The sequence below is a fragment of the Fusarium odoratissimum genome (assembly GCF_000260195.1).
Source record: "Fusarium odoratissimum NRRL 54006 unplaced genomic scaffold supercont1.1, whole genome shotgun sequence".
In the NCBI taxonomy this organism is placed as follows: Eukaryota; Fungi; Ascomycota; class Sordariomycetes; order Hypocreales; family Nectriaceae; genus Fusarium; species Fusarium odoratissimum.
Window position 1 is genome coordinate 4,269,880 of NW_022158687.1, and position 26,305 is coordinate 4,296,184.

General features: G+C 48.3%; 10 protein-coding genes across 22 annotated transcripts; 6 read left to right on the top strand and 4 right to left on the bottom strand.

Moving 5' to 3' along the window:
* Positions 1 to 935: 935 nt before the first annotated feature.
* FOIG_01492 (uncharacterized protein) lies at positions 936 to 2,177 on the bottom strand. Its single transcript, XM_031198407.1, has one exon. The coding sequence runs from the start codon at positions 2,020 to 2,022 to the stop codon at positions 1,360 to 1,362; it is 663 nt and encodes a 220-aa protein (XP_031074174.1). The 5' UTR covers positions 2,023 to 2,177; the 3' UTR covers positions 936 to 1,359.
* Positions 2,178 to 2,435: 258 nt separating this feature from the next.
* Positions 2,436 to 4,264, bottom strand: FOIG_01493 (uncharacterized protein). The gene is made up of 6 exons (XM_031198408.1): positions 4,071 to 4,264; positions 3,894 to 4,017; positions 3,665 to 3,843; positions 3,579 to 3,615; positions 3,460 to 3,527; positions 2,436 to 3,404 (listed from the first exon to the last, which is right to left on the bottom strand). The coding sequence occupies exons 1-6, from the start codon at positions 4,167 to 4,169 to the stop codon at positions 2,484 to 2,486; spliced, it is 1,428 nt and encodes a 475-aa protein (XP_031074175.1). The 5' UTR covers positions 4,170 to 4,264; the 3' UTR covers positions 2,436 to 2,483.
* A 1,443-nt stretch (positions 4,265 to 5,707) lies between these two features.
* On the top strand, positions 5,708 to 9,007 carry FOIG_01494 (uncharacterized protein). Of its 2 annotated transcripts, XM_031198410.1 has the most exons (2): positions 5,708 to 8,072; positions 8,124 to 9,007. In XM_031198410.1, the coding sequence occupies exons 1-2, from the start codon at positions 5,847 to 5,849 to the stop codon at positions 8,295 to 8,297; spliced, it is 2,400 nt and encodes a 799-aa protein (XP_031074177.1). In that variant the 5' UTR covers positions 5,708 to 5,846; the 3' UTR covers positions 8,298 to 9,007. The 2 variants fall into 2 exon arrangements, with proteins under 2 accessions (XP_031074177.1, XP_031074176.1); XM_031198409.1 differs by having other exon boundaries at positions 5,708 to 9,007.
* Positions 9,008 to 9,153: 146 nt separating this feature from the next.
* Positions 9,154 to 12,983, top strand: FOIG_01495 (uncharacterized protein). Its single transcript, XM_031198411.1, has 3 exons — positions 9,154 to 9,782; positions 9,836 to 11,506; positions 11,558 to 12,983. Exons 1-3 carry the CDS (start codon positions 9,192 to 9,194, stop codon positions 11,645 to 11,647), a joined length of 2,352 nt encoding a protein of 783 aa, XP_031074178.1. The 5' UTR covers positions 9,154 to 9,191; the 3' UTR covers positions 11,648 to 12,983.
* FOIG_01496 (uncharacterized protein) lies at positions 11,508 to 13,727 on the bottom strand. 2 transcript variants are annotated; one of them, XM_031198412.1, is made up of 5 exons: positions 13,503 to 13,727; positions 13,232 to 13,448; positions 13,055 to 13,173; positions 12,971 to 13,005; positions 11,577 to 12,924 (listed from the first exon to the last, which is right to left on the bottom strand). In XM_031198412.1, exons 2-5 carry the CDS (start codon positions 13,309 to 13,311, stop codon positions 11,722 to 11,724), a joined length of 1,437 nt encoding a protein of 478 aa, XP_031074179.1. In that variant the 5' UTR covers positions 13,312 to 13,448; positions 13,503 to 13,727; the 3' UTR covers positions 11,577 to 11,721. The 2 variants fall into 2 exon arrangements, with proteins under 2 accessions (XP_031074180.1, XP_031074179.1); XM_031198413.1 differs by lacking the exon at positions 13,503 to 13,727 and having other exon boundaries at positions 11,508 to 12,924; positions 13,232 to 13,483.
* A 1,459-nt stretch (positions 13,728 to 15,186) lies between these two features.
* FOIG_01497 (uncharacterized protein) lies at positions 15,187 to 19,738 on the top strand. 8 transcript variants are annotated; one of them, XM_031198416.1, is made up of 4 exons: positions 15,189 to 15,531; positions 15,614 to 15,921; positions 15,967 to 16,730; positions 16,779 to 19,667. In XM_031198416.1, exons 3-4 carry the CDS (start codon positions 16,164 to 16,166, stop codon positions 19,158 to 19,160), a joined length of 2,949 nt encoding a protein of 982 aa, XP_031074183.1. In that variant the 5' UTR covers positions 15,189 to 15,531; positions 15,614 to 15,921; positions 15,967 to 16,163; the 3' UTR covers positions 19,161 to 19,667. The 8 variants fall into 8 exon arrangements, with proteins under 8 accessions (XP_031074181.1, XP_031074182.1, XP_031074183.1 ...); XM_031198418.1 differs by having other exon boundaries at positions 15,419 to 15,531; positions 15,602 to 16,555; positions 16,619 to 16,730; positions 16,779 to 19,649; XM_031198419.1 differs by having other exon boundaries at positions 15,419 to 15,531; positions 15,614 to 16,555; positions 16,619 to 16,730; positions 16,779 to 19,649.
* A 78-nt stretch (positions 19,739 to 19,816) lies between these two features.
* FOIG_01498 (uncharacterized protein) lies at positions 19,817 to 21,924 on the top strand (the record flags this gene model as incomplete). Of its 4 annotated transcripts, none has more annotated exons than XM_031198423.1 (2): positions 19,817 to 21,274; positions 21,331 to 21,924. In XM_031198423.1, the coding sequence occupies exon 1, from the start codon at positions 19,994 to 19,996 to the stop codon at positions 20,813 to 20,815; it is 822 nt and encodes a 273-aa protein (XP_031074190.1). In that variant the 5' UTR covers positions 19,817 to 19,993. The 4 variants fall into 4 exon arrangements, with proteins under 4 accessions (XP_031074190.1, XP_031074191.1, XP_031074189.1 ...); XM_031198424.1 differs by having other exon boundaries at positions 21,334 to 21,924; XM_031198425.1 differs by lacking the exon at positions 21,331 to 21,924 and having other exon boundaries at positions 19,888 to 20,711; positions 20,784 to 20,815.
* FOIG_01499 (enoyl reductase) lies at positions 19,818 to 22,232 on the bottom strand. Its single transcript, XM_031198426.1, has 3 exons — positions 22,087 to 22,232; positions 21,800 to 22,024; positions 19,818 to 21,744 (listed from the first exon to the last, which is right to left on the bottom strand). Exons 1-3 carry the CDS (start codon positions 22,121 to 22,123, stop codon positions 21,080 to 21,082), a joined length of 927 nt encoding a protein of 308 aa, XP_031074193.1. The 5' UTR covers positions 22,124 to 22,232; the 3' UTR covers positions 19,818 to 21,079.
* Positions 22,233 to 23,671: 1,439 nt separating this feature from the next.
* FOIG_01500 (uncharacterized protein) lies at positions 23,672 to 24,994 on the top strand (the record flags this gene model as incomplete). The annotated part of the gene is made up of 1 exon (XM_031198427.1): positions 23,672 to 24,994. One exon carries the CDS (start codon positions 23,672 to 23,674, stop codon positions 24,992 to 24,994), a length of 1,323 nt encoding a protein of 440 aa, XP_031074194.1.
* FOIG_01501 (uncharacterized protein) lies at positions 24,995 to 26,098 on the top strand (the record flags this gene model as incomplete). The annotated part of the gene is made up of 1 exon (XM_031198428.1): positions 24,995 to 26,098. The coding sequence occupies one exon, from the start codon at positions 24,995 to 24,997 to the stop codon at positions 26,096 to 26,098; it is 1,104 nt and encodes a 367-aa protein (XP_031074195.1).
* Positions 26,099 to 26,305: the final 207 nt, after the last annotated feature.

The following is a 26,305-nucleotide window of genomic DNA, read 5'->3' on the forward strand; positions in this document are numbered from 1 at the left end:
GCACCAGTGGGCTATCGAGTACGTTGACTTTCAAGCAGGTAAGTCTAGTATGTATGTCATGTTACATGCATGACTTACTTGTCAACACATCAAACCGATTCTACGAATCGAAAGCCTCAATTTGGCGTCAGTTGTAAACAAGACGATGCCGTTTTGGGTTTCTTCAGCGCCTATCAATATGCTGCCGCAGGTGAGGCGACAGCATAATGGTTCGCAAACTTCCACAAAGCAATCCGAGTGGTTGTTCACGACGCGACCCCCGCGCTGAAATGCGGCAATCAAGTGAATTCTGCAGATAAAGCATGTCAGATGCACAGCAGTTTGGTCTATCCGGGACGCCGAATCTCGGATGCCTCGTACGGAGGAAATTCGAGTACCACGTATGGGCTCGGCAAGCTGAATATCTAATCGAGTTGATTTACAGTGACAAGGTGTAGGGGTATTCGAGAAGAAAACGCCCTGTATCTTTTGCCACTTTTGTAACGAGTACGGATCCGTAGCCGATGCTGAAAATTCAGATACATGCAACAGCATCTTAAAAGACGTTTCATTTATTGAGATCACACTGGTGATTTGTAGTCATTCTCCCAAATATATACATACAGCATTATCACAGACTTATCAAGAGCCCTTTTCTACTCTCTCGAAACTTTCTTATACCCTTCCTAACGACACCTGCGTTCCTTGAAAGAGGGTCAAGATATCTCGAACTCCCATTACCAGTTTACACAAAAGGAATCACATTATTCCATTGATGCATAGGAGACGTAGCGCTGCACTGCAAGACACCTCAAACCTCTCTAGCTGTATAACCTGAAAGGAATTGTCTCCAAGTCATATTCGTAGATCTGACCGTTTGGATTCTAATTAACAGGGGGCTGGATCTGCAGAAGATCTTCTATTGATTCAAAAGAGCATCCTCTTCGTTGCGGAAGGTGGTCAGTGATAGGCGCTTCTAACGATATCGAAACCAGATATTTGTGGATGACATGCCGCAAAATAATAGAAAATATAGCCAGAAGACAGGAAGAAACCCGAGAATAGGATCATTGTGCTAATATGTCTTTGAAAGCCTTGAGGCGGTCTATCGATTACCCTCAACATCTCTCGTCATCTTCTCTATTTCTAGCTGTGTGTAATCGATCATGGCAACGATACGTCCTGCTTTCGTACCATTTGAAATCCCTTCATCCATAGTTTATGCATCACATCATGATAGTAACCACTCTTGTGCTTGCCAGATTCACACCAAGTCAAAGGAGCATCGGAGTTTCCAACTAACATTCATCCATACAATGCCATCGCCCGCGTTTCGACACTTCATAGAGATGGACTCTTTCTAAACTCGCCGCATCCATATCACTGAGACTTGCCACTCTTATCTTGCTTCCGTGCCACAATGCCATCCACGCGCTTAAAGGCAGGGAACCCCTCAAAGAAGCAGTTGCTGAGCCAAAGCCACCACTGTCCAGAGAATCTCTCAACGCCGTGCCTCTGAAGCTTCCTGTCAAAGAAGAAGCATTCAACAAGATGGATACCGATGACGGGCCAAAAGATGGCGTTGACAAGCCAGTGGAAGAAGGTCGCGCCTCCAGGGAACCCTTCGTTCAACAGCTCCCAGATGCGAGTGCCGGGCTGTACCCACGGCAGTGTCCCAGCGCAGAAGAAGTAGAAAAGAACTGATCCTGTGACAAAAATGCCGAAACCCTCTGGGGGTGTGTAGGCTGTGATAATGACGTCGCTAAGACCCAGTCCTTCACGGGCTGTGTTGGCCATTTCGATGATGCGGTCCTTGACCTCGGCCCAGCTGGAGAGAGGAGGCGAGAAAGGGACAAAGTGCTCTCTTCCATCATTTGACTTGATAGTCATACCGTTGAGATCAGTATCCTTGAGCACGGGTGAGGATGCAGCTGAGGCAGAGAGATGGGCATAATGACGGAGATAATAGGAGATTTCTCGGGTGTGATCCTTGTTCATGTGCGACACGATGCGGTTCTTGCGAGCATCATCGGCAGAGGCCATTTTGTTTTATTTTTGTCGATGTCAGATGTTATAAATTCCTCTGTTGGGTCACTGTGGTCTTCGTTCAGATGCAGCTTCGCTGAGTGTTTGAAGCAGATAGGAGCGTTGAGTCGGAGTCGGTGCGTGTGAAGTTGAAAGTGGAGCCCAACTATTTGCCAAAACTCGGTTTCCGAGGCCATAAAGAGACAAGGATAGTTACATGTGAATTAATTGAAAAAAAACAGAACGTCCATAATTGTGAAGAAAGTACAATCATCGAAATATGATCCAAGTATCTGATAGACACATCGAACTTTGTGGCATTGCCGTTCTTATTTGTGTTATAATTGGCCGTCATCGCGTAAGTTATATTTTCTCTGCCGCGAGCTCTCACTGTTTGTTGGAGTATGAAACTGCAATCTGATCGAAATTTGTTTGATGAAGAATTACTATTCATTATTGATTTTTGAGTTCATTAATCGTTAGGCAGCCTCTATATTCTCTCTTGCTGATCCCTTCTCCGCGTCCCATCCACTGTCGTGCACATGCCTAATCGTCCTCGTTCGGACCTGGATACCAATCATGCCCGTCAATTGGGAGATCATAGAAAACCTCTGGCCTCCTTGAATCTCTGTTCTGACGTTTCCGTAAGTTTTGTCTCCCAGCTGTAAGTTCGACTCGACTAGTTTCTTCGGCCGTCCCCTTGCCAAGATCCCGAACAACCCCCTCTGACATAGACTCGGCCTCGGCATCTTCGTATCGGCTGACGGTGTTTCCGGCATATTGGTCTCTTCTGTTATCTGTGGCAGGTGGTTGGTATCTTCCACATCCCTCGGAGGCACCGGATCTGTAAAGGACTGCCATATAGGCAGGCATGCCCATATAATCAAGATCGAAATTTCAACGTCCATCCAAACGATTCGTTCGTGGTATCTCCAAACTGGTTGCGCCGTCTTGAAGAAATAGATCAGAAGGTGCAGTCGAAAACTGGATACAGCCAGACCGAATGCTCCCAACGCAACTGCGATAGCGCTTTGCAACCAAGATGTTGTGTCATTTACAATTCGACTAAAGATCAGGTGAGAAAGCATAGCAAGGAGCACCAGGTTTAGGAACATGTCGATCGAGGAAGCCGCATATGCAAGTGATTCCTGAGCCAAGCAACCTCCTGTTTCCTCATCTCTTCCATTTGGTTCCCAACCTTCCCAGGCGAATGCAATTGGTGAACATCGGAATACTCTCAATAGGGCCAGAGCAATCGAAGAGAGGATGGTGAGTAAAAGGGTCGCGGCTGTGATCACTATGTATCTGCCAGAAAACGATGTGCGCAGGCATACGAGAAGGATCGCGACTCTAAGTAGACACGAGCAGGCAAGCTCAAAGATGTCGGCCATGAAAACAAGCTAGGTAGTTCAATGTTAACATCCTGGGATTCAAAACTGCATCTTGCAAACAAACCTTTAATCCGTCTGTAATGTATTCTGGAACCGCATTCCATAAGATTGTATCTCCTGTCACAGAGTGGGCTGAGGAGGTTGGTAAGCACAAGCGTATATTCATTCAGCGATGCGACTTACCAAAGTGAATCAGAGTTGCAAAGACAGTGTATAACAACTAAAAGCTGGTTAGGTTTGATGATCTATGATACCGGGTACCAACTTACTCCACAAACTACCATTACATAGTCATCCAGAGAAAGACTCTCGTACGTAACCCAGCTCGAATACAGCCTAAGCCAAGGAGAGATCCATGCTGGTATCTCTGCAACTAACAGAACATAGTGATTATGCCGGTTGTCTTTTGGCTTGCTGTCACAGGCATTTGCATAGATCTTTGCAATATCTAGAGCTTGTTAGTTCTATCCCATTTGTGTTTCAGAATGATTGGCGCACCGAATCTTTCGAAATCGCGGCATTTGTCTGCGAAGCAGTCATCTAGCTCCTGCTTGACATTCCCGTTGTTGCACATATCAACGGCTTCGAAATCCGAGTTATCATACTTTTCAAGACATGAGATCTTCAAGTCATTGTTAGTACGAGCGCAAAACTGCATCCAAACCTCAGACTCACAGTACAACGGGGTAGACTCTTGAAGAGTTCAGGTCTGTCAGCGCCAAGCACTCCAGCAGCGAGTGCTAACGAGCAGATCGCCCAAGATGTGAGCTTCATACCCGTCCAGTAGCATTAGGGCTGGTGATGTTGAAGAAGTGAACACAAACAGAGGAATGACAGGATGCTCAAATATTGCAAGACATGGGTTACCCTAACTATCATATATATAAACCCCCAGATCTACGTAGGCAAGGGGCTTCATCCGAGTTAGGTAGGCATGAAGACCGCATCCAGCTGTTACAAGACTAGTACTAGCCCTGTACGTTCTTACATCCCAGTTTTTATATGAAGCCCCCTGTGCATACAACATGGATAAGGCGCATCTAGCATTGAGGATCGTCTCAAAATAGCGGAAATGATCTTACACGGGCCGCTGGGGGGATTAGCTGCAATGCTATTTACATCGGTTCCTTGATCTGTGACTTTATCGAGATTTAATTCGGATATTCCGGTCTGATTGTTGAGCTCACCTCCTCGCTCCCGTAAGAAAGTGAAACTTGTGGTAAATGCATTGACACCTCCTTAGCCCGTACCCTATCGGACTAATGCACGACATAGCAAACACGCGGCTTCGATAGCTCTTAAATCAACCAACGGTTTTAAAGCCTCTTTCAAGATCGTGCAGCGCCGTTTGGCAGCTTTTGGCAAAACAAATTGGAGCAAAAACTGGGGCAGCGTTGTACCGCAATTGCTGTGTGCTTCAGGTGAAACGACAGCTCCAGAATAGTGCAGTACGGACCGTGTGATCCTTTGTGGCCTTCTGGCCAGAGATCCAATGGATGAGTATCCTAGACATTGCAGTGTTGCAAATATGGTTTCGCGAAGACTCTTCTGAAAAGCTTCGGTTTGGGTGTGACAACCTTTTGCCAACTGTTACGCCAAGAGTATGTCCTTCAATCCGAATTGTCAAGTAAAAGGTGTTTCCAGAACGAACCTGACCTTCTGTTGACCGCCATATGCGAGTCAGTCTTCAGTTTCAGGTTGGAGGGCCATTTCACCCCGCGTTAGTTAGGTAGTTAGCATTGGATCCAATGTGAGTGCCTCGTCATTGAAGAGGTCCCTGCAGCTGCACTCCGCTTATTAATGAATGATTGAGTCTCGAGTGCTCATGTAGACGTTTCAGTCATTCGATTTCTACCAATCTCAACTGTGAGTGTTCGTTATATCGAATTTCTATTCCGATGATTAGAGGATCCGGTTGTTGTCGGGCCACTTTCCTGTGATATTATTTGACAATCTGCTCATTCTTGCGACAAATAGTACGTCAAAGATGGATGACAATAGGTTGACCGGCGTCATCTCAAATTATAAATCCAGCTGATAGTAGATCCATCTTGACGCAGTGACTCTTCAGAACTCTGAGGAGCCTGAACGAGATAGGCAATACATACAAATCGAAATAATCAGATACTGAGGCGCGTAATCGTCTATTGCATCAATTCACATGGGAATTGTATCAATTAGCTGTCCAACATGTCTCTCAATTTCCTGAATGGTCATGGTAGCATTAGATAGACGGTCACCTGACCTCACAGACGACACCTGGAAGACCCATGCTTTCGTATCTCCGCTCGGCACAAGCAAAAACTCTTCTACCAATATTATCTGATCTGATTGATAAAGGTGTCTTTTTTCACTTGCTGGTGGAGCGATTCCTCCTCCTCCTCCTTCGTAACTCCGAACCGCATCCGCATCGGCATTCGCACAACACTGGATAAGCTCCGGTCATCGATTATGGCTTCCTCAGACCGAAGTGAGACCCCGGACTCGGACGGTGACCGAAAGCCTGGGTCCCGAGATGACTCGGGCCAGCCGCCCGCCCGCAAACGGCAGCGTGTCCGCCTCAGTTGTCTGGAGTGCCGACGCCGAAAGCTGTCGTGCGACCGAGGCTTCCCGTGCGAGCGTTGCATCAAGAGCGGCACTCCCGACCGCTGCAGCTATGAATCTCGTAACGGCGAGGTCGTGAATGCTTCCTCGGGAGTTCCGCCGCCTTTCGCCCAGCTAGACTCTCGCCGCTTCATTGATCCCGCTACGGGTTTGTCCCCACGAGATCCCGAATTCGTACGCCAAGATCACGATCGAATTCGCCGATTGGAGCTTGAGCTAGTTCAACTTAAGAATCAAATCTCTCGGTCTGGTGTGTCTTTCGATGGGAGCACCCTGGCTGGCACGACGACCTCCCCCCAGACGAAAGATGATGCCAACGGGAATGCGAATGTCGAGGACCCTTCTGTCCGCGAAGTCCACGAGTCCATCGAGGCCACTAACATGTCGGGTGAGAAAGGAGAGCTTCGTTTCTTTCGTGGCAGGGGCTTTCGCACGCGATACTTTGGCCCGCACAATGCCAGTATGGCCTTTGTCGAGCTTACAGGTCTGTGCCCTTTCATGAAGGAGACGGCCGATGAGTGGCTTCGTCCAGTTATTCTCCATGACCGTAAAGACCGAAAGAGACGACGCGAGGACCGTGAAAAGATATTCGAGGACTCGGATCCAGAACTGGAGGCTTTACTGCCAACTAAGGAGGAGACCGATGCACTTATCGATGTTTATCTCGACCAGTTCGAGCAGGTGCACCGCATTGTTCACATTCCTACGTTCAAGAAGGAATACGCCGAGTATTGGGCACCCGGGTCTACCAAACGTTATGCCGCTTTCACGGCTCTTATCCTTGCAATGATGGCTGTTGCAAGCTGCGTTCATACTCACGAAAGCCTCAAGTTCATCGGCATGATGTCGAATGCTCGTCACTGGGCAGAACGATGGATCAAGGCATGTGACGAGTGGTCATCAAAACAAAGCCAGAAGCACCGACGCTTGATCCACTATCAAGTAGCATGCCTTTTGTATCTTGGGAAGCGAGTCAACACTATCAAGAAGAAGCGTTTCTGGACAGGCTCTGGTGCACTCATCCAGGACGGAATTGCTGTCGGCTTACATCGTGAGCCAAGCCACATGGCAGCAAAGATCACCGTTTTTCACCAGGAAATGCGTCGACGAATTTGGGCAACAGTTCAAGAATTCGACATGCAGGCCTCCTTTGACCATTGCCTGCCAACTCTGGTTAGCCAGCTTCACTACGACACCAACGCCCCTCGCAATTTAGACGATGATGATTTTGATGAGAGTACCACTGTACTCCCACCATCAAAACCTGTCAAAGAGTATACATTCTCTTCCTTCCAGCATCTGGCTCGTCAGAGCCTGCTTTTACGTCTGGAGCTTAGTCGTCTTCTTACTGGTCCATCGTCTGAAATAGACTATGACCAAGTAATTCGATACACCAACGATTTGACACAGGAGATTGATGCCCTCCCGTCATGGGATATGAACCTAGAAAATGTGAAGGGAAAGAAGAACCCTTTAATCGCATACACGTTGCTGCATGTTCAGTTGAGGCAGTACATCATCCCCTTGCATCAGCCATATCTCAAGCTTCGGAAGCAAAACTCAAAGTACCAGTACTCTGAAATCATATACTATAATGCAGCACGAGACATCGTCTTATTACACGACAAACTGTACGAACAAGGCGTTCGAAGTCTGAACTTTCTCAGAGAAGATGCGCTGACCACAGCCATCAACCTCTGTAGCGTCACAATGTTGCAGCCCAGAGGTTCCACCAACATGATCATGATAAACTCGCACCACACACTCAAGTTGATTGAGAAGTGCATTGCAATGAAGGAGGATCGTCTATTACGATGTGGCAACAATGAGCCATGGGGATATTCTATCATGTGTGCGGCGCTGGGGTTGCTTGAGGCCCACCTGGGAACCAAGGAGCCTGAAGTCGCCAAGTCGACATCAGCAGAACGCTTTGTCAACTTGCACTACCGTCTCCTTGCTAACCAGGAGCCTCCAGTTTCTGGGGAGCACCTTGCAGCTGCCATGAACGGCGTGCCGCCGGGCAACATGGGAGCTGGGCCCACGCCTAATATACCGCTGCATGACCGGCCAAAGGTAATGAAGCTTGACTTCCATGGCAGGGCGTTTCCTAATATTGGTATCCAGTCGGTGACACCGTTCTCGTTTACGCCGACAATGCCTACGGCTCCGATCGACCCAAGTCAGGCCCCATGGATGATGGGAGGCGATCCCACTCAGCCTTTCAACCTGGATCCGAGTCTGGAGTTGTTGGGTATAAATCTCAACGAGATCTGGGGCGAGTCCTGGGAATTGGGCTGAACAGAAAGAAAGTCCATGTTGGCTAATACGTAATAATAATAACTGGCGTGGATTCTTGGGCCTCGCAAGCGACGGACTGGGGGGAATATTGGGTTAGCATCTATTTGCTTCTCGAATTGTCTCATCTTTAAGATACCAGGTCTCCTACTATGTCACGACAACACAAGCGCTCATGAACAGGTCTTGGCGTCACGTTGTCTGCCATTTTTTGTGCCTTGAAGCAAGCTCCTCTCATTATATCTATCTTGTGGGTTTGAATACTGAATTCCTCATGACTGACGAAATTGGCTTCAGAATAATGTGCTAATGAAATGCAAAATCACTTTGACAGCGATATTCAGTTGACGTGCCGAATTTTAGGGAAGAGATACTTGCTGAGCCCTCGCAGATTTCACGGGTTTCAACATTCGATCTACTTCAAATATTGACTCGTATTACTTTTGTTTAAAAGTATAATATATGCTTACGGACGAGACTTCTTCAGATAAATACTTTTGCCAAGTGATGGGTGTGCAAGGTGCTTGTTGATTGTTGATTGTGTTAGTTTGGGTCTTCTGGCGATTGGCTGGCTAGCCAGAACACCAAAGTATTGATCTATGGACATGATGCAAGGGAAACCCTTCGAAGGCTGGCCGACGACGATATATCCAATGAAATCTAAGCGCATACCCTATAAAGATGATAAAAACCAACAACCTTTTGACTGCGAGCCCATAAACCTCATGGTGTGAATGCTAGTCACCTGAATATTAAAATTATCGGCTGGTCTCCAGGGTAGGCACCTCAATAAGTCCGAACTTTAGTGTCGGGCATAAAGCTTCGGTAACCAGACTTGGCTGACTATCGTTTGTCTCTTCGGACCTAAGAAACCTCGGGGATAGTGTTCGGCATTTGATGCTCCTCACTCATATACACAGACATTACACACATATCCGCTATTACTATTGCATAACCCGACATCGAATGTCGACCGCGATGCCGCAAAGAGAATCCTCGGATGTATCTTCTGCTGGAAGTCCCCCAGCTCCCAAACGCCGTCGAAGGCGACCCGCTCGGTCTTGTGAGCAATGCCGGCGCCGCAAGATTCGGTGTAGTCTGGGCCAACCTTGTAACGGCTGTGTTCGGGCTCGGGCACCGATGCAATGTTCTTATCGTGACGGGAGCCCTGTTGTAGTGACTCGGAGTTCTGAAGTCTGCGCCTCGGTGCCGGCTGAACGGGCTGAAAGACAGGGAGCTGTTACAGCAACACAGCGAAATCCAGAAGCACATCACCGCAGCCCAGTAAACCGACCACCACAGCCCGAAAACAGTGATAGGACTGTGTCAAATTCACATAGCTGTCTTTCAAAAACTATTCCAGCCCCTCAAACATCCACCTCAGCCCAGTCATCAACCTCAATCCCCCCCTTTACACCCAGGCTGCGTCATGTACCTGAAAAGACGAAGCTATTTGGCCAAACGCATTGGCTTCACACTGCAGAGAAGGTAAATCTCAAATATCTCTACTCGAGCTCTCATACTGATCTTCACTGCCTTAGTTTCCTGTTTCAGGTAATTTCCATCCCGTCGAGATTGAGCCATCATGGGAGGATGCCAAATCCGACTTCTACGACGCTTTGAAAGAAGCTCGCATCCTACGTTTTGGTCTCAAGAAACAGAACTTTCCAACACTAGATCAGCCCATCCAGGACCTTCGTGAGACCTTGCCCTCCAAGGTGGTTTGCGATGAACTCATTGCTTGTTATCTCCGCACATTCGAACCCTTGTATCGCATCGTCCATATCCCCTCCTTTCAGAGGGAGTACGACCGGATATGGGCAGGCGAGGAAACACAATCTGTACCGGCTATATCTCTCGTCAGACTGACCTTGATTCTTGCCCTTGGGACGACCTTTGCCAATTTTGACACGGAGGAAGAGATGAACCAGTTGTGGCGACTTGCGCAGACATGGGTTCAGAATGCCCAGTGGTGGCTCACAGGTCCAAATGAAAAGACCACTTACAATCTCGATGGTCTGCAGATATTCTGTCTGCTGATCATCGCCCGTCAATCGACCTTCAATTGTCGCGGAGCAACGTCATGGCTGTCCTCGGGCTCGCTACTGCGCGCCGCCATCACCATGGGCCTTCACCGCGATCCGAAGCTATTTGTTGGCTTGACACTCTTCCAAAGGGAGTTTCGAGCTCGACTATGGGCCACTGTGCTGGAGTTGGCTGTCCAGTCATGTCTAGATCTCGGCTTGCCACTGCAGCTTTCAGAACAAGACTTTGATGCTTACATCCCATCCAACTACGATGACTCGGATCTAGAGTCAACTTCTCCAGGGGCACCAAAACCAATGGACAAATTTACAGACTCGTACCTGCAAATAATGCTGGCCAAATCTCTACCTTTGAGAGTTGAAGTCATAGGCCTACTGAACGACTTTCGACAAGAGAAAACATATGAAAAAGCACTAGCTTTAGGATCACAGCTGCGCACGGCGTGCCGAGATGTCGCCGCCTTCTTCCATTCAACACAACATAATCCGATGAACATAAGAAAGGGATCAAGCATTGAGGCGAATGAGTTCCATCGCAAACTTCTCGACATACATCTTCGCCGGTTCGTCATGTTTCTTCACCGCGACTTCATGCTCCAAGCAAGGACCGATCCCCGGTTCTACCTTTCTCGCAAGGTGTGTGTTGAGTCTGCCCTGGTCATCGCTTCTGGGAGTAAAGGCGCCGACTTCAGCTTGCCGATGCAGGTATGGGATGACTTGTCTCGCTTGTCTTTCGTTGGACGTGGTCTTTTCAAGTGTGCATTGAGTTTTGATGCTATGCTCATCTTGGCCCTCGAGATCATTACTGAACTTCAGGATGAGTCGACACCAACACACGAACCTGATATTCTCAGCGAGATGGCAAAAGCCACCCGTGCTCCCATGATCAAGACCCTCGAAGAGATATATGTGCAACTTCGCTGCATGATCGTACGGGGCAACCTCAGCCTTAAGAGACTTCTCTTCTCGAATGCTCACTTGGCACATATTCGAGCATTGGAAGCGGGCCATCCTGTGAAGCCAGCGGTACATGAGACTGTAACATCGACGCTCCGCGACTGTGTGGCAATGCTCAGAGACATCCAAGCAGTTACAACACCCCATGAATCAGCAATAACCTCGGATAGCTTGAGTAGCGACTTTCTTGGCACGGATATTTTCTCAAATGTGAGTGATGCTTCGTATAGGGGAGTAATTCTTTCTAACAATATGAGCTAGAGCAATCTTATCGAGTGGGACATATCCGACCTTCTCGGTTTCCCAACTGTTAGTAAAGACGGCCAATCTCAGTGGCCAGTTATGGACTAATATCAAAATCGACACATCACATACTAAACTCGTGTAAATTGTCAGGGAATAACACTTGTGAGATGTCATTTTCGTTACTCGTCATAATACCCATCATCATAAGTGCCCTGCATCGCCTGCGTGCTCACCCATTCTTCACTTGCTAAGCCCCTCATAAATCTCATCTCAAGTTCTTGGGGATCCTTGTGCCAATCACAAGCAAAGTCGCAGTCTGGCGTGCTGGATTCTCCGAAGTATTTGCATATGGCAGCATGTCGACACTTATCAGTGTCTTCGCAGTATTGAGCCAACGCCTGCAAACTCTTGAGTCTGGCGATCTGATTCGTCTCAGCTTTGGCATCGGATCTGATCAATCTCGTGACGCGCTCCAGGTCTTCTCGGCTGTAGTAAAGAAAGCAATAGCTTGCATTGCCATCTCGACCAGCACGGCCAGCTTCTTGGTAGTAGCCTTCGAAAGACTTGGGAATACGCCAGTGAACAACAAAACGCACGTTATTCTTGTCAATACCCATGCCGAAGGCGGTCGTGGCAACAATGATATCGTACCCAGACTCGTTATTTATCCACCGGGCGAGTGTTTCTTCTTTGACTTCCTTGGTGAGCCTGGCATGAAAAGGCATGGCCCCAATGCCTTCTGAACGAAGGGAGGCTGCCAGGGACTCGCATTCATCCCGAGATATAGTGTATATAATCCCAGGGACACTTTCGACTCTTTCATTCACCTGTTCGAGTTCTGCCTTTCTCTCACCATGTTTACGACGGTCGTAAACAGCGTTAATCCATCGTAGAAAATCCTGTAGGCGGTTATCTTCTTCGTCCTTGGTGTACCGAATTTCAAGATGCAAGTTTTGACGTTGAGGGTTCATCAAAAACTCTCTTGTTCTTTCTGGAGTTTGATCGAGTTTCAAAATAGACAGTACGTCTTGGCGAACCTGCGGGTTTGCCGTAGCAGTGAGACACATTATTGGTACATCTGGGAAAGTGTCTCGAAACCAAGATAGACGTTTGAAGTCTTTTCGAAAGTCATGGCCCCATTCTGACACACAATGAGCTTCGTCAATGGCGATACGTGCAAACTCCTTTTGCTTGTAGACTAGCTGCAGCCGTTCGCGAAACCGTGAGCCAGAACATAACTCGGGCGTGACATACAATAGCCTGGTCCTTGGATGCCCGCTCTCCAGATCGCGCTCAATGCGACGCCGATCATCATAAGGAGTTATGCTGCTGTAAAAGTTGGCTTCGATACCGGAGGCTTTTAGGGCTTCAACTTGGTTGATCTGATGATGTTAGATTTCGTAACAATGGTGGGCTCGAGTTTCTTGCCATTAAACTCAAGAGAGGGGAAACAACTATGGTAACTAAACTCATAATTAGAGGAAGGAAGATGTATAGTGACCGAAAACTCACTGCCTTGGTCGATGACTGCTGGTAGCTGAAAGCAAAGACTCTTACCAAAGGACGTGGCTGCTTGGACGTAAACGTCAAAGCCGTCGAGAGCAGCTTCGATGATTTCACGCTGGTGAGGCCTGGTAAATGTCAACGGACAAAGCAAAACGAAAAGAGGAAAGCGGATAATTCGTATACCTGAAATCTTCCTTGTGAAATTGGCGACGAAGAGTAAAGCCAATGTCTGTGCATGAGCTTGTTCTTTTCAAAGGCGGCATGGCGGCGTTCACGATTTTCGAAGAAAGTAAATGATTGTTACTGTATTACTCTACAACTGCGTGTCGAGTGAATCAATTCATGGTAGATCGAAGCAAGGGTGAACCGCTTTCCCGGCGCTTGTTGATAATGATTGGCCCTTTTTTTTACTGTTATCGTTTTAGTCTATCTCAATGCAAGCTCTCTAACTTACAGAGTTACAATCTGTTGGAGCTTGTTTGGTGAGGATCTGTTTCTGCTTTTGGCAGTCAAATCGGCTGTGGTCCACCGGATCAGCACTATCAACAGCCTTGCAACGCTATTGCTTTTGCGAACGAAGGAAGTGACTGGCAGGGGTTCTGGAGCACCTCATGCCCGAGCAAAATGCACAAATGTACTGTTGGGTTACCTAGTGGAAAATAGAAGAATTGATATCTGTCTACCTTATACCGGAGGTAGAGGTAGGAGTGAGGGTCACGTGGCGTGCTTTTTGTATTGGGACGAGGACAGTATCACAACACATATCCATCCATTACCTTACAACTTAGCGGGCGGCTGTTGAGACAAACTTCTAGGGCCATCAGACAAACTCAATTGCTACAGTTTCCTGACAGCACGAACGCTTAGTAGGTGGTATGGCGTTGTATATGACGTGGAGAAAAAGGCTTCTGCTATTCACTGGCTCTTCTCGGGCGCATTCAGTGAATCTGTAATTACTGTGTACCTTGCATTACTCGCTGTTGGCTGGGGCAGGGGCCTCATCCTCCGAGACAGCACAGCCAGACATCTTCAAAGTCCACCCTCCAACGAAAGCAACCCCTGCTAGGGCCTCTGTCCTAAAGGACGAAAATACTGAGGTAAGTTTAGTGTATCTTAATATACCTTTAGACTAGTTAATTTTGGCGCCATTTTTGTAACGTCAGAAGCTTTATTACCCCCCGAGGCCCTGATAGATGTCCATCAACGATGGTGTTGGCTTTGCTGTTTCATAGGTCATCAATACCTTACCCCTCGTTTACCATGGATGCTAGCAGTTAGGTAGTGCTTCCTCGTCTTGTTTTGCTTCGTGTCAAAGAACACAGTTACTCCGTACCGTCGGTAGGCTTCAGGGAGGAAGGGATGCGACCTAGTGCGTCTCTCTTTTGCAACAATTCTTCTATTCTTGACAAACAGGATTCCTGATTCTTGCTATTATGTATTTGTAAGTAATGAGAGAAACATGGATTATGAGCTCCAGGGATTAAAATCTGGAGTTCTCACACCGAGGTTGGACTCGCTTGTTCAAAACTCGTACTGTGTGGCTGGCTCCCCAGCCACTCGGTGCCTGAATAGGCATGCAATAACGTGCCTAGGTAGTATTTGGCGGCGAGGAAGAAAAAGAAGGGTTTCTGGGGGCGAGGTCTCGTCTTTTGAATAACAATAAGTTATAATTCAAAAAGAAAAAAATTCAAAAAAAAAAAAAAAAAAAAAATTCAAAAAAAATCAAAAAAATCTGTAGCCTGATGTTGATTAGACTGAGTCAAAGTTGCCCTGACTTACCAGAATGTGAATCGTTGAAGATTAAATTCAATTGCTCACAAGTCATTCATAGAAGATGATAAATTATTCTACCATAGTACTGTTCCTGGTCTCTTCTTCCTCACACTTTAGACTTCAGCCTCCAGACCAGCCGCCCCGCACTGTGTTTCACTTTACGATGGGTCCAACTGTCCGTTGGCGCTGAGGCGGCCCCACCATTGAACCGTGAAGTGCTGACCAAAACACTTTCATGGGTTGTTACCCCTATCTGATGCGCTATCCCCTATCCAAGCATGAGACAAGGGACTGCCAGGGGCGATTGGGGGAAGCTGGTACCCCCGAGAAAATACACAATCGAACTGCAACTTATTAACTGATATGAATCAGTAGCCAGAGCAGACTTCTATGTTTCTGTGTCCTTAACCAACATAGACGAAGGTACCTGACCTTCCAATCTACTGTATTTGAGTGGCGCGTTAAGAAGGGACAGACAATCAGTCAGTACCTAGGTATCTTAGTAGGTACCTGTCAAAGGTACAGCGGGCCTTCACCCCCATTACATCGGCTGCAGCATGTGCCTGAGCACCCTCCATTCATCAAGCTCTCTTTCACTTTCGACCTTCTGTTTGTTTGACTCTGTTTTGAGTTTTTGATATCCAGAACCAGTCCACATTCAAACTACCAAGGGCTAGGGGAGATCCAACGGGGGTCATCCCGGTTACTAGGTATTTTCACCACCCTTACCTTGCCTTACCTCACATCCTGCCATGGTGTTGCAAAACTTACTTACCAAAGACGGAATCTCAGCCCGACCTCATCGCCTCCCGAGTCTGCATCAGCTCATTACGGCCCTTCCCGCAGCATTCCTCTTCTTCAACCCTTCTCTCCAAATCCTGTCTTTGGAGTATCTCCATCCAACGGGTTCTCGTCGATCGCTGCCATCGGCAAGTCTCACTTGAGTCTCGACGACGCAGTACGCTCGATTTTAATTCCAACACTTATCTCGATACAAACAGGCCCGAAACCTGAACAACGCGCTGCCTTTTGGCCCCGATCGAATATATAAACATGACCTTATCGATCTCGTCGTCGATACAGCCTTGATTGGCCTAAACGTTAGAGATACCGATCGCAGGCTTGACTTTCACTGAGACAGACAGGCCTCGGTTTGCGCCTACGCTTTGGTCAAAAGACGAACGCAGACACGGCAACAGAGGCCTTCTGAAACGGTTCATCCTTCAAGCATCGACATATCGTCATAAAATTCCAACGGCTCCCCCCTCGATCGATTTCTCCACCGGCGCGCCTCCCCACGTTTCTTACTTGAGCCGCGCATTCCTCATATTGACTGTCCGCCATGGAACGGCCAGATCGACTCGCCGGCTCGTCCGTCGGTTCTGCATCGCAGGCTTCAGTCCCAAGAAGCTTACCCGAAAACCATATATCTGGACGGCGTCCAGTCCCAAACTCAGCGGCCACGTCTAACGGACCGCCTCCTCCTCCTCCTATTCCTTCCTTGCGAAGCGTTCCCTCCAGTTCCTCTCTTTCTGCCGCGGGCATGTCGGCAGCTCAGGTTATTAGTCTCGCGCGTGAGGCAATGCAAAATGCCATCGAAAGCGAGAGCCAAGCTGCTGAAGCAGGCGCCGTCAGCACAGGGCTCAGAACCGGAGTCACAATTGACCTCAGTCGCAAAGGGATCCAAAAATTACCAGATGAAGTTGTGGATATTGTCAAGGGTGATCTGGAGCGGTCCGTTTCCATGGGACCATCTTCAGCAACGCGGTCGGATACTGATACCTATACGGTCTCCAGACTAGCACTGTCTCATAACCAACTGACAACATTACCCGCTCGCTTTTCTGAATGCACATCATTGCGATATCTCAACATCCGGGGCAATCAGATCAAGGAGTTTCCTATGCCTGTATGTCTCCCTCCTTAGCGTCGAAATATTTTCTAACAGCCCGGCTAGTTGTGCGATTTGAAATCATTGGAGATCCTTGACCTTGGCCGAAATCAACTTCGAAGTCTTCCTACAGATATTGTGCGACTTTCGTCATTGAAAGTTTTGTCTATTCCAAAGAACCAAATACGGGAGTTGCCACTATGTATTGCCGATATGGGGTCCTTGCAAGTGATCAAGTTTGAGGGCAATCCCATTAACTTTCCGCCACGAGATGCAATACAAGTGCAAGCCGCAAGCCCCCCACATGAGGGCATTCAGAAAGACAACGAAGTTACGGAGGTGGCGGTAACGCTACAAATCAAAAGGTTTCTTAAGCAGCATGCTGTCAACGGCCGATCCGAATCTGATAACACAGGTGACGAATCTAGCGAGGGCGCGGATACCCCTCGCTTCCCATTGAAAAGGGTTACAAGTGGGAGATTCCCTGTCAAAGTAAGTGGTGCGGATTTGCCTGATATTCGTTCTCCCAATCTTGGATCACGGGCGCCTCCGATACCATCGAGATCACACTATCGTGGACTTTCCCAACAAAACAGCGCTTTTCGACGACCCGGTGTCATGCCATTGACGATTGGCAATGTCAATGAACGTGTTCGTAGCAACTCAGAAAGCCTACTGAGGGCGGAGCGATCAGAGAGTCGCAACAGGCGCATGGGAATTGTCTCGAGAAAACCCTCTGACCTTGGTACACTTGATGAGATGCAAGTGAATAATCGATTTAGTCATTATCGTGGCCTGAGTCATGGATCTGCCATGCAAGGTAACCAAGCAACGACGAAGAGCCCTGCGACCCCAACGGAACCATACTTGGCACGTCCAATCTACGTGAGACGTCTTTCTGTCCTCCCTGAGCGGAGGCGAGAATCAAAAGTTTATGATCCAGTCATTGAAGCTGCTAAGGGCATCCTCTACTCGGTCTTTCAGATCCATCCTATGATCCAGATGCTCATGAGCTTGACGAGTGATGGGTCTGCTAAGCGATCTAGCCTTGAGATCGTGTTCTACAACACCAACTCCCATGTTGAGGAATTGGAGCAGGAAATCCAGAAACACGAGAACGCCTTGGTCGACCTCGACGACCGTTCCCAAAGAGAGAACGAAAACGTCCATCGAGCCTGTCAAACTCTGGTTAGCGCATATGGCCACGTTTGTACACTTTTAGCCGATAACATCGATACTTTCGTGAACAACGGAGATGCTCGATATATTCGAACGCTTCTGATGTTGCTCTATAATAGTATCATGGAACTACGTGTGACACTGTCGTCTGTTAGCGCAGAGGATGGGCGTCGGCAAGCAGCCTCCAAGGGGGACCAGATGGGTGAGCGTACTCTCAGGGCGCATGCACGTGAACCTTCCATTACCCCCACTGTTGGTAGGTCAACAGGAGCTCGCAACCGCAACGGCACTCTGGTACACCATCCGATCAATTTGCGTGTTGCTACAGATGTACCCGTGCCTACACCCCTTTCTGCGGCTTACCTCAATGGCAATGGTCGAACCGCCACCATTGCATCGGCCACTCCTCGATCAGGAGAATCTTTCTCCTCGATAGGTAGCCGCGGGATTTCTTCCGAGTTCACAGAAGAAGATCGACAGTTTGAGAAGATATTCCTATCCTTGCAAAGGTCGACTGATCTCGTTATGGGGACACTTCCCAGTTTCCAAGCCCAGCTAACAGGTGGTTTGAGGAACGCCATGTATCAGAGGACCCCAGAAAGTGTAATTCAGCACTGGAAAGCCTTGATAACCATGTGTGGACATGTCATTCAACAGACGGAGATTCTCAAGAACAGACTGTCACTTATCAAGCTCAAGGAGCCTGGAGTTCGAACACAAGCGAGCTTCTGGAGTCTCTGTAACAACTTCAGTCACTCTTGGGCGGACATGATCTATCAGATCAAGTACGGCCCCAACAGTGTTCCACTGCCTCCTGATACCAGGGCACGATTGCGACCGATTCAGCAGAGTATTAAGGAAACAAGCAACATCATCTCCAAGTCCCCTTGGCACTATCTTTTCAACCATCCCTCAGGCACGCCGAACGGGCAGATACACTACCCCCCTCGCGGTATGTCACCGACTCAAGTCCCGATCACGCCACAGAGTGCTGCTTTGGGCCCCGCCATGCAGGCGACAGTTCCCACCACGCCGCAAAGTGGTTCATTCGCAGCGGCATTCCACGGGAATGTCTTTGACCGAGCCGATGCTCTTATGGCCAACCCTGGTATCTCTATGGGGCGCAATGGAGGGTTTGGAAAGGGTCATATGGGATTCAGTTCACTGTCTTCACTATCTTCCATGTCCTCAGACGAGGGAATCCTTCCTTCTCATGGGCCACTTGGACCAGTACCACTCCGCCTGAACGGAGGCAAAGTTGCCTTTTAGATCACAGTGCCGAGTCCTTCCTTGGATCTCGAACTCAACACTTGCTGTTCGGTGCAGTCGTTGCTGTTGTTTGCATAAGGCAAGGGGGTCATTTGGTTATCTTTAGAACTTATTGAGGCTTTTTGAACCGGCGTATTGAGGGAAAAAGTTCGCCGGAAGCCATTCCTTTACCGCATAGCCTTGGCGTTTGGGGTTGCAGTTGCATTTATTTGCCCAAAATCAGGTCGGTTGAATTATATTTGCATTTGATTTTCCACGTTGAGAGGGTTCGCAGCTTGTGTATGGGCATGATGTTAAACATTGTCTTTTTTGGAGGAGCAAAAGTTGGGAAGAGATGCCCGTCATGATGACCAACAAAGGTCTCCGAAGATAAATACGTAAATGATTCCGAGGTACTATCAAGGACTGAATGATATGGGTCAAAGCAGAGAGATGTTACATTGTACACTAGCACATAACGAATCTAATGCTCCTGATATTCATCGCAGAGATAACGAAACTTTGGTGTAATCCAACAGCCACGGCTACTGGCTAATTACCTACTCAAAATGTCAGAGGAACTGTCTGATTTTTATTAATGCTCGCTTAATCGTTACAACTAAAGAGATGTTAGTCCGCCTCGTGTTCTTAACAAGTAGTCTATCCTGGTGCCACACCTGAGAGTCAGATCCCATGATCTTGGCCATCAGCCGCAACGAGACCAGGTGTAACTCGACCCCACCAACATGCAGTGTAAGTATGAGCAACGTGAAACGGCGAAGCTACATCTCTTATTTCGTCTTTAAACCAATTACTGTAAAGTGCATCAATATTCCACTGGCATCTAGCGCACTATGTCAACAGCAGCTGCTTCTTCGGCTACTTATCATCAGCCCAGCACTTCAGCCGCAGCCACAGCCACAGGCTCTTCATCTTCTTCCTCTTCTTCATTATCTCCTCGCCCGCCGACATCTCCTCCTCCCACGATCGCATCTCCGTCAGTCGCCCATGCCCATGCTCACGCACAAATCCCCTCCGCAGCGCAGCAGACTTCGCCGCCTCCTCCGCAACTACAGCCCACGCTTCCGTCGGCCGAGACACAGCGCCACGTAGCGGAAGCACGTCGCGCTGTCGTCGCAACGCTAGAGAACATGATGGACTCTGAGCTGCAATGGCGCGCATCTACGTTGCATTCCAACGCTGCGGCGCTGAGCAAGCAGGCGCAGGATGTGCAGCGGGCGACTGAAGGACTGCGTCGTGAAAACGTTAAGCTTGCGCGGGAGGCAGACGCTGCGTCGCGGAGGCTAAAGGAGCTCGGTAACGTGCAGAACTGGGCTGAGGTGCTGGAGCGCGACTTTCTCGTCCTGGAGGAGACTGTCAGACTCGCAAATACCGATCGTAGCTGTAGCTGCAGCGAATGTGGAAGCTATACTGGGAGTGAGAGTGACGGCGGTGATGTGGACGAGGACCAGCGGGCCATGAAGCTTGGCCAAGAAGAGAGGGGCACGGATGTTGAAGGGCGTAAAACGCTCGGTGTTGAGATGGATATCGATACGGAGAACCATGCGCCGGGTACGTTTTCCGATGCTAGTAGGAGCTTGACGGAGGCAGACTCCAGCGTGGGAAAGGGGGCTAAGGGATCAGATACGGCTTCTATGTCAACGATTTCACGATGAGAAGATCACCGAGCGAGTGATGAGTCACGACCATTCTGAGTACATTATGGGACCAGGGAACTGGCATCCGCGGTATATGATTTTATGATAACCATTCATTATTGAACAATGCTATAGCATGATAGTCTAATACTGAGTATCCACCAGATCTACTCCGATCCGAACCGCCTTTTGTTACCTATGGTGTAGCCCATGATAGCCTCTATATTGATGCGTCTCCTGATCTATGCCTGCCGAAATAGCTGTTTGTAAATTTACTCCTTCTCAGAGAAGACCGGGGAAGATGACGTATCTCTTCTTCTTGTACCTGTCGCCGAACTCTTTGCGATAGGCGCGCTCCTTACCCTTGGCCCAACTAATCATCTGTGCAGCACCAATAGAGATAAAGAAAGCGACGGTCCAGTCACGGCTGACAAGGATAACTCCGATCCATGCAAGCACCTCATATAAATAGTTTGGGCAAGTGACAATGCCGAAACCATAACCAACGGGGATCTTACGCTCAGTGCCACCAGTAGAACGCAGACTCGAAAGATATTGGTGAACAAGGGCATTCATGAGCTCGCCAAAGCAATAGAGAGCAACACCAATGGCATCAATGGCAGGAATGTCGGCCTTGGCTGCAAGGGAGTTGGGGTGGTAAATGGAGTAGGCACAGAGAACACCAGAGACAGCCCAGTAGAAGAAGCTGTTCTTGAAGATGTTCTTCCAGGGCATTGTGTTGGCAGAGAACTTGTGGACAAAGAGTGTCTCATACTCGCGCTTGAAGAAGTGTAGCATGATCATAGCAAAGGTGATCCATTGGGTTTGAGACATCTCGCCGTCTCCATTACGGTAGATGTACGGGCGGGCAGCGACAGCGAGGGCGTGGAAGATGATGGGTCCGAAGTACTCGACGACGAAGACGGTTCTCCAAGCGATTTGATAGCCTATGACAAGCGTTAGAGCGTGCTCCCCCAAAAACTTTTATCAGCTTCGACGCACCCATATCCTTCACGAGAACCTCGCCAGTGGAAACCACGGCGGGCTCATCGACGAGGCGAGCCTTGCGGTTCTTGAGGGTCTTTTTCGTGGTAGGATCATAGATTCCGATGCGATTAAAGTCTCCGAGCTTGGTTTCCTTTGCAATCAAGACCTTGAGTCCTTCAACAGTGGTATCAGGGTCGACCTCAATCGACTGTGGAAGGTTCTTGATCGGTTGCCTTGGAGCTAGAGAATGTTAACTTAGTTCCAAGATGAATGAGGCTGAGTGTAGATAGTAAAATACATACAGCGATTGGTGAGCTTGATAGATCGAAGAGAAGCCATCGTATCTGTATCGTTAACTCAAAGTTGAACAACTTGGCAAAAAAAGGAGGGGAACAAGATCCTATCAAAGGAAGCAATGGTGTTGAGAACAAACAGGAAATAATTATTGGACGAGATTAGATAGAAAGGTACGTACCGTCTCTCAGTCGGGGACCTCGGCCTGATTTTGGTGGGGTGTCATGGACGCTCCTTCCCGCTGTTGAACCCCCTGGGGCTAAACTTTGTTGAGAAGAGGGCTCTGGCTTGGTACCTCAGAGGAGCCCATGCATGAGGTTGTCAGCTTGTGATAATTGAGACAGCTGATTGGCTGAGATCACTTTGATTTTGAGCTTTAAATAATGACTACCTACCTTACTAAGTCAACATATACAGTTGAGTTTTATATACCATCAAGGGGAGGCAAGAAAACTTAGGATCTTTATTCCAAGTGACGAAAAGACTTAGGTAAGCTTAGTATACTTTAGTAGATCTTTAGACCAGTTAATTTTGGCACCCTGTTTTTATGTCAGAAGTTTTATTACCCCCCGAGGACCATTCATATCAAGCCATGTTATGAATAGAGTCAGAGACACAAACAGAACACCCAGGAGTATCTATTATTGCTATCACGCTGGCAAGGTCGATCAAGTGATGATTGTTCATCTTCTTGTTATTCTTGCAAATAACAGGAAAAGAAGAAGAGAGGGGGAAAAGTACAGTTTCCCTCTACTATAGCTACAAGGTATTGAATATATCGTAGTTACCAAACAGATCTTCTATCATAAAGCCAAGCTCGCCCTCACCCACACAGCTCAGTATTATTGTTGTAAGCAATATTGAGTGTCATGGAGTCTCATGAGTAGCATTTTTCGTGAAATACACTGCCAGCAGGATCAGCCCCACGAGCCTCACCACCACCTCATCCATAATCTTGAATACCTTAAGTGAAAAACATATTCACTCCTTCTTTCTTCCTTTCTTCCTTCTTTTTCCCCAACTTGCATAGCCCAAGCCAAATTATCCCAAATTGGCATCTCTCGGCCACCGCGATTTGTTTGCTAGTAGCTATCCGGCAGCTGGCGATCAGCTGCCGGGTCATTCACGTCTTAACCTCACGCATGCCCTCTTGGCGCTTGAGCATTTCGTTATTCCACCCTTCACTAGGAGTATTTTTTCCTCCCTTATATTCAGAGTCTGCCCGAAACAGTTTCCCTTTACCCCAAACTACTATCACCGTGTCTTGTCGAAGAAGAGGCATCTTGTCCCTTCTATGAAGAGTCTCCGATACACCCTACTGTTTGCTCAAAGTCTGGGCACTATATCATATTTCATAGGTAAGCATACTCAGAGGAAAACATGGACAGCTTTAACTGACCTAAGCCCTTCTCTCAGACCTATAGCTTACGGTTACCTGATAACAAGCGAATGACTCGAAACAAGTCGACAAACCTGCTTGTCATAACCCATCTTTTGACTCTGTTGTCAAGCTGAATTATTGATCAACACATTCGATTTGTTAAATATTCATCGCTTTACGAAGCCTACACATATGCATCGCCAGGCACTATCATGAATCCCTGTGCGCCAACATTTATCCCGGTTGAACCTTCGGGAGATGAGTTCTCTTCTGATGAAGATGGGTCTTCTACTCCGTCTTCCATGGAAGCACGACATCCAGATCAAGATGTGCGCTCACCTCGAGCACGACCCCGAGGTAGAACAATTCCTTCCATTACCATCGACCCCGAAGGATATGAATCCATGTTCCCTGCTCTTCGAACTGTGAACAAGGTTGATCCTCTCAAGATTCGGAGTCCGAAAATGAAAAGGAAACAGCGAAGCAGGTGCCAGATGTCCAGAGGCAAAGACGACCGGGTCCAGTCTTCAAACTCGGTCAACGATGAACAGTTGAGCATAGGGCATCAGTTCTCACAGTCCTCTGATGATGAGGAAGAGGGTAGTAATGAGCCTCCCCTGGAATATCTGAAACCGACAGTTTACACTCCGAGGAAGTCACTTGAATTCCTCAAACCCGACGTTTATACACCTCCGGCCTCATCTCACAACTCTTTCAGTCGCCCTAGGACCAGGGCAAGCATGCGGCCGACTGACGCCAGAGCGAGAACCAGGTCTCCTAGGCGGGCATGGAGGCCCCCAACTCCCCATCCAGACAGTAGACCGCGAGGCTCCAGATTACGACGTGCACCTACGCCAAACCAGAGAATTATGTCATCGGTTGGGTATCCAGTTCCTCTGGTTTTCCCAAATCCCACTTACAGCCACTTTCCATCAGAACCTCCCCATCCAATGATGCATCATCCGATCAACTATGCGCCACGTATGGGGCCATCTCTGGTGCCGCCTATGATGCCATACTCGCCTCTACCATGGCCTATTGCCCCGGTCCCGTGGTCGGCCCATTTGGCTCAACCAGAGATGATGATGGACTATCCGGCGTACTATGATAGCCATTATGAACAAATGGATTGGCCTTCATTTGAGGGAGAGAGTGGGATGTATTATGCGCCGCAGCCACCACCAACCCTGCCGCCACAGCATTTCATTTATTATCAGCCAGAGTCACATATGCGACCACAAATGCAGCCCCATATTCAATACCGAATGCATTTGCAGTCTCCAGAAAGGTCTGGATTGTATCTAACTTCCCAGGGCAGTGATTCACAGAGTGACTCGAGGAGTCAGCACACGGAAAGCCAGCATGAGAAAAAAGCCAGTACCTCTAGTTCCGCCAAGGAAAGCAACTCTAGCTCCGGCGCAGCTACTAATGTGTCCGATACTACAACCCCTTTGAGAATTCAAGTCGATATGATCAAGGATCAAAGCGGAGGGGCACAGCCGGGGTCAAAGCACAACAAGTATCCTGATATTTAGATGACTTCAGTGCCTGTTGGTAAAGACCGTCAACTCCTCAGTGCTGTTTGCAGTGACGACTCGACGCAAGAAGAAGTCAAGAAAGAGCTTCGCAAGGCGGCTGACTATAGTAAGACCAAAGGGTTCATCCCAACTCGGCAGGCACAAAATTCACAAGATTCTCCTCGCGTTGTGAGAGGTGCGAAGATCAACCTCAAGCGAGAGACTGCACCCCAAGAGGAGAACAAAGCTCGAGAGACGCATAAACTGGTCGATCCGCTCCAAAATGCACCCAGAGGCCCATCTTCCGCGCGCCAACTTCCTCGGACGTTCAGTTCTACCGTGAAACAGACTTTAAATTTGAATGGGTCTGAGTCGGGTTCATGGTCTCAATCCAAAAGATGGACAAGCTTTGCTACCAAGGAACGGCAGGCGTTTCAGAAGACGATGGCCAATTTGCGTTACATGAGCGCCGACCAGTCTCCATTTGTTCCTCAGAGCCCAGTAGAGCTGACAGCTTTCAAGGCAAATCTGGCAGAATCAAAGACAAGGAAGCTCGATCAAGAGGTTAAGCAACGCCTGGCAAGGACGAATGCGAGCGTTGATGAAGGCGTGGAGACTCAAGTCAAACCTGTGATGAAGCTCCTCCGTGGGAAGAAATTTAATGATTGTCTTTCCCCTGTGTTCGCAGCTAGCAATTGCTTCAACACATCACGGAACCAGCCGCCGTATGACGCTGGATGGCCAACCCTCACCGAACTCAAAGAAGAGGGAGATAAACGCTCCAGTCGACAGGGCCGGTGCCTGCCTCTCCCAAGGCTGGATCTCGTTTCTCGCAGATTATCTTCGGAAATATCTGAGGCTTGCAGCTCTGATGGGGCAGTCCGTAACGACAAGAGAACTGTTCAAGTTGGATCCCGTTATCTTTGTCCTGTGACACCAGAAGAGCCTTCTATTACCCCGCCGATCGAGCTGCAATCAGAAGAAGCCCCTCTCATTCTCGCTACACTTCTTCAATCCATAAATGCAGCCGAAGATGATGCGAAAAGGACGGAAGAGGACAACGAGAAGACGATTGGACAGGAGCATGAGGAGAAGGCCGAGGAGAAAGTAGCAAGTGATTGAAAAGAGGGAAGATTCAAAGTAGAAACCGGCAGGAAAAGCTGGAAGGGCTACCCATGGCATAGGCTTAACATCATTTTTATTCGTAAATGATTGGATGTGCCAGCGCCGACGATACGCTTGGAGGCGCTTTGGACAGACTTTGAGATTTTGAGACAGGCAGTTCTAGGAAGATCTTCAGGATCCTTGCCATCATATTCGAGGGAATTC